This window comes from Sceloporus undulatus, chromosome 5 (genome assembly GCF_019175285.1).
Source record: "Sceloporus undulatus isolate JIND9_A2432 ecotype Alabama chromosome 5, SceUnd_v1.1, whole genome shotgun sequence".
Lineage (NCBI taxonomy): Eukaryota > Metazoa > Chordata > Lepidosauria > Squamata > Phrynosomatidae > Sceloporus > Sceloporus undulatus.
This window is the reverse complement of record NC_056526.1, coordinates 84020925-84031506: the sequence shown is the minus strand read 5'-3', so window position 1 is coordinate 84031506 and position 10582 is coordinate 84020925. Positions and strand designations below refer to the sequence as shown.

Sequence of the window (10582 nt, the reverse complement as noted above, 5' to 3'; positions counted from 1 at the left end):
AAGCAACAGCTTTTGGAAGAACGTACTTTTAAGCAAGTTACATACTGCCACTTTAATAACAAATGTAATTTCAGCAACGTATTTCCTTCAGGATCTATTCATTGACATGAACCTTTAACCACCTTTAAAGCAAATAACTGTATATTGACTATTTTCACCAAATTGAAACAGTCATTTTATCTGTTAAGGCTAAGAAAAGAAGAAAACATATCAGCACACATACACAATATTTTAAAATACAATCAGAGAATAAAGCAAAACAAAAATGGAAAATAAATCAATATATTACAAAAATTGAATATTACCAGTTTACATGCTCTTGTAATAACTTTCTAGTCACATATCCAGGGGCAGTTGTACTCTCCAAGCAGCAAAGTATAGTAACTTGCAAAATCCACAAAACAGTAATTCTTTGATTGGACCAACCAAAATGCACAAAATACATCATGCAAGCTTTTGAAGCTCTGTTGGCTTCTTCACTGGGCAAAGGTGTTTAAAATCATACAACAGGGGAAAAAATATGGCAGGCCTACATTTTGTGGCTTTGGGATGTTATTGTACTTTCTTGTTGTCACAGATATATTGGATAGCCAAATACTTTTAAAGAAAATTGAAAAAAGCAAATTAAGCAACGTTTCCAGAAATAATGCCATCTTAGTTACAACAAAATCCAATTCTGCCAGGTTAGTAACTTGAGTCTAAACATCCAAGTAAACCAATCAATATTGCAATGTTTCTTGTATGCAGGTGTTAGAGACCAATTCTTCAGGGACAGAAAAGCTCACTGGAAGAATAAGGCCATCCCTCTGCTGAAAAATTCAGGCTTTTGTTTAAAACAAATCTGTATTTCTAGAAATTTTAAATTTATCAATATGGTAAACCTCAAAGGTTCATCCGGCAAAATTAAATGCAGCAGCAAGCTGCTGGTATGAATTTCTGTATTGTTAACCAAATGACATGTTTTCCTCCTTAAGGGCCTATATGGATAGTGTACTTAATTACACAAGCATGCAGATAAAGGTAACTCATCTGACTGTGCCATAGCCTATATCAATCACTACAGCAAAGTGTCTCATTATATAAGACAGGTGAAGAGAACAGCAAAGTAGCCCCTTCACAGCATCTGCTTAATTATGCAATTTTATTCCAATGATTAATGTAGGCTACAGAATATTTGTGTATTAAGTAGGTCTTTTGCATGTGGAATGAGCCATAAGCGAATAATTTACCATTTCAAATTTTCTCTGTCATAAATCAATGGACTGGCCTTCAGCAAGCCACGTTCTATTTGCCAGACCTCTTTCTCACAGAAGTCCTATATACTGCAAAAGATTCTAGAATATGTATTAACAACACAGGCCATATCAAGTCAGGCAGGTCAGAATGAACAGGGAAGCCACTGAAATCCATAAACACCTGGACAATTTCAACCAGAAAGGAGAAACCCTTAAAGTAAACAAAGTTTGGCTACCAGTCCTGAAGAACTCCTAGGGCATAATCCCACTTACATTTAAACTGGTTTGGGATTCGCCTTTGCTCCGTGGTTGTAAATCAATTGCTTCTTTTTTGGCATGACAGCCATCCCCACTAGTTCATGCCTCTTCAAAATGCATGGCAATCATATGCGCGTCATCAGTAAGCAGCAGCCCAGGCAGCCCAGCTTGGAAACTATGGCCTGATACATACAGGCTAAAATAAAGCTGCTTCAAGTCACTTGGGAGGTATGCTGTTTAAATGATACATGCATTGTAAGAGTCCAGAAGCTGTACCAAAGCCACGCTCCAGTCCTAAGGCCTGGAGTGCAGCTTTGATGCAGCTTCCTGACTCTTAGGACTCATGCATCATTGAAACACCATACCTCCAAAGTGACTCGAAGCAGCTTTATTTTGGCCTGTCTGTATAGGGCCTATATATATATATTTAAAATAAATTGCTAGAAGATTCAATTCATTGGTTTTGCAGCTAATTGCCTCATTGATTGCAAGCAGTGAAAAAATCAATTAATCAAATATTCTATCAATTTTATTTTTAATAAATTGATAGAAGATCCAATTCACTAGTTTTGCAACCACTTGCCTCACTGACTGCAAGTACCAGTAGTTGCAAAATCAATTATTCAAATCTTCTAGCAATTTTTTTTAAAATCATGCACCCATAGGCCACAAGCACAAAGGCAGCTGGGGGGGGGGGGGGATGGTGGATCTACCAAAAACTAAGAAGGGATGGTAAACACCCCTCTGCCATTAGTCCCTGTCCTCCAGAATGATGTGGTTCAGATCCATAGTTCCCACTTGTTGAACACGCTCCAGAATCGATTCTTTACGAAAGAACTGCTAGAAAATTAGTGTCTGGAAAAACTGGGGGTTTTGTGTTTGCCTCACTTTATCGCGACAGAAATAGATCAAAGTTGGATCAGAACCGGTTTCAAATGGGAATGATGGTCATATAAACCAATCAGCAGTTCACTTTAATCAGGACCCAGCAAATGCAAATGAAAACCATCCAGGTTGTGGGGGTTTCCCAGCAGACAATGGATCATTAAGCAAATGGACAGCCTGTAGGCCTTGCCGTTCAACAACAGAATACACAGATGAACATGCAGATCACCTCCTCTCAACCAACAGGATATATACCCCATTCTCTTCCGTTCCAGCATTCTCTGAAGATGCCAGCCAGAGCTGCTGGCGAAAAATCAGGAATAAACGCTTCTATAACAAGGCCTCGTAGCCCCAAAAACCCACAAACAAATATAGAGATATATACTGAATTAACTTACTGTACACTTACTGTAAGAATCCTGTTAAGACCAGTTAAGATAATAACAGTGACTTGCTAATGACCACCCATGGAGCCTAATGCAGTGGATACTTGAACTCACGTCTCCCCACTCAAACACCTAATCCACTTACATCAACATTAGAGTCAAAGAGCAGTTAACAAGCATCTTTCCTTTCCAGAAAGAAACACAGTGTCTAAAAACAAAGCCAAACACCTTAAAAGATAATCAGAGAAAAGAAATTAAATAAGGAAGTGCTACCTCTCCAAAGATTGACAGCAAGGTGGACACCTGAGATTCTCGACAGGGTACCAAGCTTTCTAGCTGAAGTAGTGTATCTTCAGGATACTCCCGATGTTTGAAAACAAGCATTTTACAGTAATTTGTTTCTATAACTAAGTAATTTCACTTCAAAGCTTCCAGGATGCAAGGAAGTTACATCTGGAAAAAAGAAACTGAAGTTATTTTAAGACTTCCTGTGAGAAAATACTTGCTAAAAATTAAGTGACAAATTATCACTCATGCTATAGCGGGATATTTTTCTTAAATAAATGTTATAGCTGCAAGTCCTCATTGAAGTCCAAAACGATTTATTTATTTCCTTTATATCACTCCTTTCTCCCATTATGGGGCCCAAAATGGCTCGCAATATTAAATTAAAACCAGAGTTAAAGACTACAATGGGCTGGGCCTTGTACAAATATAAGATTATCATCAGGGCCCTAAAAAGTTGCAGCCAGATATTCATAAGAGAATTCTAACAGACAGATAGGAAGATCTACCATATTCATAACTATGTTAGTTCCAAGATATACTGCACATATCTTAAGTGAAATAACACATAAAGCAGCTATTCCTGTTATCTCCCTTCAAGTCAGCTCCAACTTATGACAACCCTATCATAGGGCTTTCTTGGTAATATTTATTCAGAAGGTTTGCCATTGCCTCCTCTAAGGCTGAGAGAGCATGGCTTGCCCAAAGTCTCCACGGCTGAATGGAGATTCAAACCCTGGTCTCCCAGAGTGCTAGTCCAATACTCAAACCTCACCATGGTAGCTCTATAAAGTAATGGGGTACTATTAGATGTACAGGTCCTACTTGGATGGGCAACTTCTTGGGGTCAGGGTACCATGCTGGACTTTTTCGATAATTAGGACACCAGTGATTCCTGGTTTGGTTCCTGTGGCCAGTACTGAAATTTGGTGTTCGCTACTGAATTTGCCATTAACAATGCATCTGTGCAGCTGTTCTGCACAGTGTAGGTAGTTGCTGACTAATCTACTTCCCTTCCTAAATGATCAGAAAGGGGGGGAAAGGTCTGTTTTCCTGCCTAAAAATTCAGGAAAGGATGAGAAAAGAAGAAGCTGCTATGGCTGCAACTGAAAACTGTAGAGTAGTTCCAGGTCAAGGAAGTCACAGAACAGAGCTTGGAGGACTTCATGTGACACATTAGCCATTTTTGCTTACCTATGTCCCAGTGCTGCCAGTTAAAAGGCAACTGGGCACCAATTCTCTCTTTCCCTCCTTAACAGAAAACTATTTTACCTGGACACACATACACAGCAATAAAACTCTGGGAGCAGTTGCAGTTAAGGCTTTTACAATGCCCCTTGCCTTATCTTACTCACTGACTTTTGTGGAGCTTTTATATATGCATCCATGTGTAATCCTCCCTTATTCTTCCACAGCTTCTTGCATGTTTTCCCTTAGTACAGAAAAGACAGAATGCTTGTAGAGTGCCTTCTATGTGGCTGCATGAGGAGCCTTCTGCCTGGAAATGCCCTGAAAATCAGCCAGAAATAAGAAGTTTAACTATACTTGTATCCACAGTATTCACCAAAATGGAAAATTTCCCACGGAAAAATATACATCTACTCATAGTGGTCTGGGATGTTGTACTACAACCAGGGAAACAAAATGTTCAGCGGGTTGTACTGAATCAGATTCTTATCCACTTGAAATGGAACTGATAAGCAGTACTGAATGTGAATGAGTGAAGCATAAGGAAGTAGGGTTGTATCTCAGAAAAAGGAAATTTATTAATCTGCTAATATAACATATATCAGGTACATCTCTCTTTGGGTATCTGTGTTTAAAAACAATGTTCTTGCCAAGTGTGGTCATTTTTTGTTTGATGTAAAGGGAATGTCAAAGACAACATTTAAACCATTTCTGCTAAATCGGATAGCATTATTTTCCAGAAACTTTTCCAGTTCTCCTTTTCCTGGAACATCCATATCACTGACATTAGGTACAATGAAAACTTGGCCTTGGTGCACTGTGACTCTGGAACCAAACCTGTGGATCTTACTGCATGTTAACAACCACAAGAGAGAAGCTATTGGGTGGGACAGTAGGATGAGATTTTGATGCAGCAGTCTTGGAATGAGATCTAGGCTCAGTATATGTTTTTATTCCTATTCTTCCCAACATAAAATCACAGAGTTGCAAGAGACCCCAAGGGCCATCCAGTCCAACCCCATTCTGCCATGCAGGAAATCTCAATCAAAGAATCCCTGACAGATGGCCATCCAGCCTCTGCTTAAAGACCTCTAAGGAAGGAGACTCCACTATACTCCAAGGAAGGAGTGTGTTCCACTGTCGAACAGCCCTTACTGTCAGGAAGTTCCTCCTAACAGTCCCTCCACAGATTGTAAAGCACTCCATTGATGGAAAGGGGAATGAACCCTCCATATGGACAACTTAAACATCTTCCTCCCTGATCAGGGCCTGGGCTTTTGGCTACCGTGGTTCCCAGAATCCTGCTGTCATATTGGCTGGGGGACTCTGAGAGAATTGCCCACCTAAAAGAAAACCTGGTTTCCCAAAATTTACTTAGGAGCTGTCAAAGTGTGCAGATTTATGAGGGCAATAGAAGTGAGCATGGCTGGGATACTGTGTCTAAAGAGCTTCACTTGGTATGTTATTACTGTACTTTATTATTATTATTATTATTATTATTTGGGCCTGGCCTGAACTAAGAAGCAGAGTCTTCCCTCCAGTCCACCTGCCTTGGTCCAGGCCTCAGAGGGAAGAGAAGAAACGCTGGACCTGATCCCTTTTCTCAATGCCATTCCCTTCTCCCTTTTGTGGTATCCTTTTAGATTGTAAGCCTGAGGGCAGGGAAGAACCGTCTAATTAATATTAATATTAATAAATAATAATTGTAAGCCACTCTGAGAGCCTTTAAGGCCGAAGGGTGGGGTATAAATAATGCAAATAAATAAATAAACAACTTCTTTTTTCCTTGATAATAATAATAATGATGGAAAAGAAGTTGTTTATTTATTTGCATTATTTATACCCCCCCTTCAGCCCTAAAGGCTCTCAGGGTGGCTTACAATTATTATTATTATTAATTATGGTAAAGATTATTACCATTATTTATACCAGGAGAGGACTTAACCTGATTGACACACAGTTAGGTGAAGCCTACGCTTCTTCTAGGCATGCCTACTCTTCAGATCCATGGATCCATGCAGAAATAAAAGCAGCCTGACACCACTTTAACTGCTATGGCTTTGTCCTCTGCGAATACTGGGGTTTGTACTCTGTATTCAGCCTGGTCTGCCTCCCCAAACTACAAATCCCAGGATTCCATAGTAATAACCCAGTTTGGCAGCGCTTTAGCTCTTTCTATGGCTCAAGGGTATGGAATTCTGGGAGCTCCCCTCTGGCCCTACAACAAACTCCAACTCCCAGAATTCCATACCCTTGAGCCATAGAAAGAGCTAAAGCGCTGCCAAACCGGGTTATTTCCCCAGTGTGGATACAGCCTCATTCATAGGGTCGCCATAACCGTTCACAGTGAGCCTTCTAAAGCGGGTTTACCACTCCAGAGCCTCTCCTCTCGCGCCGACCGCTTCAAATACGCCAACGACGGAAAGGGAAGGGAGAAGGAGGGAAGCGCTGCGGGTCAGCCTCCGCGGTGAGAGCACGTGACGAGGAGGACGCGCCTGACTGGTCGCCCGCGCTGTCACTCTGTCGCCATTGACCAACGAGGGCGGGAGGCGGAGCTACTACGCGCGCGCGCGCTCTTTGCTCTTCTAATGCTAGTTTAGGTGGCATCGGGAAAGCGCAGGAGAACCTTTAGGGTGGACAGCGCATGCGCGGGACTCCTAGCCCGGGAAAGCTAGATTAACTGACAGAAATATAGTAAATAAAGCCCAGGGAAGATTGCTACTAGCAATCGCGCTAGGAGTCCTGCGCATGCGCTCTTGGTAGATTCTGAGGCAATGCTTGCTGGCTGAGGGATTTCTTGGGAGTTGTACTCACAGTGTTTGTGTACTCCTATTTGGAGTTGTACTCCAAATATGTGTATGTGTGTGTGTGTGTATATATATATATATATATATATGGAGTATTATATGTGTGTGGACTATATAGTTGGAGTACAATTGTACTCCAAATACACACACACACACACACACACACATATATATATATACACAATTGTATTCCAAATATATACTCCATATATATATATATATATATACACATACACACACACAACTGTACTCCAGCTATATACTCCACAGTTGTACTTAGGGTTGCCATAATTCCCATTCACAAAACCGCGACTAAATATAGGACATGTAGCACAAAATGTAGGACAAATTTTAGGACGTTTATAAGAAAAACGGATGACAAAAACATTAATTAAAAACAATATAAATTCATGCTTCTCACTCGTGCTCAAAATGGAGGACATTTTGACATTCTTCCTGGATAGAAGTTTGGGATGTAGCTTTGTGTGTTGGACTAGGACTCTGGAGACCAGGGTTCGCTTCCCTGCCTATTAGGTGACCACAAACAAGTCACACACTCTCAGCTTCCTCAGCAGAAAGCCATGGCAAACTTCTTCTGAACAAATCTTGCCAAACAAACCCCAGGTTAGGTTTGCTTTAAGGTCTCCATAAGGTGGGAAACAACTTGAAGGTACACAACAACAAATAATAAATAAGTACTGTACCTTTAAGTGCAGTGCGGCTCCAGCATAGTGTAGTGGCCTAGGACAATGGGAGACCAGGGTTCAAATCCCAGCTTGGCCATGGAAACCCACTGGGTGACTTTGGGCAGCAAGTCACACTCTCTCAGCCTAGAAGGCCTCTCTCCTCCTGCTGCTGCTGCTGCCAGCAGACTCCCAGATCCCTTTCACACGTAGTCTCATTCAGCCAGGTGTCCCCCATACTACATCTGTGCATTTTATTTTTCAGCCCCAAGTGCAGTACCTTACATTTCTCTGTGTTGAAGTTCATTTTGTTAGCTTTGGTCCAGCTTTCTAGTCTATTCAGGTTGTTTTGAATTTTGATCCTATTCTCTGGGATATTAGCTACTCCTCCTAATTTGCCTCGAAGACAATTTCATTGTCAAAAGGTGGAAGAGGCAACAAGGGGGTCAGCTATTTTAGATCTGATCCTAACCAACAAAGATGACTTGGTTAATGGGGTGCAAGTGGTGGGATCCTTAGGTGGAAGTGACCATGTTCTCCTGGAGTTTGTTATACAATGGAAAGGAGAAGCCAGGCATAGTCAGATACACACTCTAGATTTTAGGAGAGCGGATTTCACTAAACGTAGAGAAGTATTGAGGGCGATCCCGTGGTCAGAAATACTAAAAGAGAAGGGAGTTCAGGCCGGATGGGAGTTTCTCAAAAGGGAGATACTGAAGGCATAATTTCAAACAGTTCCAGTGAGAAAGAAAAATGGCAGGTGTCTCAAGAAACCAGGATGGATGACTAAGGAACTTTCAACCGAGCTAAGTTTGAAACAGAACATGTATAAGAAATGAAAAAAGGGGGAAATCACAAAAAAGGAATTCAAAGAAATAGCAGGCATGTGCAGGGGTAAAGTCAGAAAAGCTAAAGCGCAGAATGAACTCAGGCTTGCAAGAGAGGTTAAGAACAATAAAAAGGGCTTTTTTGGATATGTCTGCAGCAAAGGGAAGAAGAAGGAAATGGTAGGGCCACTGCGTGGAGAAGATCTCAAAATGCTAACAGAGGACAGAGAAAAGGCAGAATTACTCAACAACTTCTTTGTCTCAGTCTTCTCAGAAAAGGAAAAGGGTGCTCAACCTGAGGATAATGGAGCAGAGGACAGAATAGGGGAATTTTAGCACAGAATAAGTAAAGGGATAGTACAGGGATACCTAGTTTATCTAAATGAATTTAAGTCTCCAGGACCAGATGAGCCACATCCAAGAACTGGCAAATGTAATATCAGAGCTATTGGCAATAATCTTTGAGAACTCCTGGAGAACAGGAGAAATCCCAGCAGACTGGAGGAGGGCAAACGTTGTTCCCATCTTCAAAAAGGGGAAAAAGAGGATCCCAACAATTATTATCCAGTTAGTCTGACATCAATCTCAGGAAAGATTCTAGAGCAGATCACTAAACAGAGAGTCTGTGAACATCTAAAAGGCAATTCCATAATCTCAAAAAGACAACATGGGTTTCAGAGAAACAAGTCATGCCAGACAAATCTGATCTCTTTCTTTGAAAATTACCAGCTTGATAGATGAAGAGAATGCTGTGGATATAGTATATCTTGATTTCAGTAAGGCCTTTGACAAGGTTTCCAATGACATTCTTGCAAACAAGCTTGTAAAATGTGGGCTATACAAGGCAACTGTTACATGGATATGTAATGGGTTGTCCAGCCGAGCCCAAAGGGAGAAGATGTCAGCCAGAGATGCTGGCAAAATGTCAGGAAGAAACTCTTCTAGAACACAGCCACAAAGCCCGAAAAGCCCACAAAAAACCTATGTTTTATAATTAATTAGTTAAAACATTTCTACTTCCATTCTGAGTCATGGAATGAAGTAACAATGAACTATATATTCCCATGACAAAACGTTTCCGTTAACAAGAAAATTGATGCAAGAGAGAAGCGAACAACTGAGGTTTTTTCCCCTTAAATTTAAAACACTTGGTCCTGAAAGTATAACATCAGCCCAAATGGAAGACTTGTGAGTCACCAGTATGCAAAGGGATTTTGTGTGAAAGAAGCTGTAAGCTTAAGCTTTCATAGACTTGGTTGGCTTCCACAGATGCACTAAATGAAGTGGTGTAGCATGATTGGCAGCTGTCAAACTGACTTAGAGCCTCCTCTGGACATCCTCTAGACCAGTGATTCCCAAATTTTGGTCCTCCAGATGTTTTGAACTTCAACTCCCAGAAGCCCCAGCCAAGCCTGGCCAACAGTCAAGAATTCTGGGTGCTGAAGTCCAAAACATCTGGAAAAGCAAAGTTTGGAAAGCACTGCTGTAGACCAGCCCTGAGAGAGGGAAGAAAACATCCTTGGGAAGTCATCCCTTTAACTGAGGAGCCAGAGTGAGGCCCTGCCACATTTTTAAAAGCAACTTGTTTGACAATTCCTGCAGAACTTCCACCTTCATTTTCCCAACTGCTTACGTGTCTCAAGGAAGTCGCAGGAATAACCTGAACTTTCATTTTCAGCATTTTGTAACTGCTCAAGTCAAGAGAAAACTAAACACATACTATTTGCAGTGAGTCAGAAGTAGAGAAGTAGTGTTGAATTGGTGCCCAGTTGGGATGGATTATTCATAGATTTGAGAGTGAAGAGGTGAGGGGCGGGGGGGCATTTAGTGACCCATAGCTATCCTCCTCATTGCAGTCCTGTCCTCCAGTATCCAGAGCTGAAAGTACATTTGCTGAATAAAAACTTGGATTTAAAGGGGGGAAGACCAACTGGTCCTGTTGCCTAAACAAACAGTACTTAACATTAATTTATATTTGTGATAACATTCTGCCAGCGTCCTGATTGTTTCTGATGTAAATATGTTGTT

The 10582-nt window shown here is 41.1% G+C and overlaps 1 protein-coding gene across 6 annotated transcripts in view; it reads right to left on the bottom strand.

The window, feature by feature from the left end:
- Positions 1 to 7771, bottom strand: part of ORC5 (origin recognition complex subunit 5) — a 92154-nt gene extending 84383 nt beyond the window's left edge. The window contains exons 1-3 of one of the 6 annotated variants that reach the window (XM_042470274.1): positions 7749 to 7771; positions 4405 to 4558; positions 3038 to 3217 (exon numbers count right to left, since the gene is read on the bottom strand). In XM_042470274.1, the coding sequence (XP_042326208.1) occupies positions 3038 to 3148 (111 nt within the window). In that variant the 5' untranslated portion in view covers positions 3149 to 3217; positions 4405 to 4558; positions 7749 to 7771. Of the gene's footprint in view, positions 1 to 3037; positions 3218 to 4404; positions 4559 to 6488; positions 6513 to 6607; positions 6720 to 7748 lie in introns of those variants that run through there. The other 5 variants (XM_042470272.1, XM_042470275.1, XM_042470273.1 and 2 more) reach the window with 5 other exon arrangements.
- Positions 7772 to 10582: the final 2811 nt, after the last annotated feature.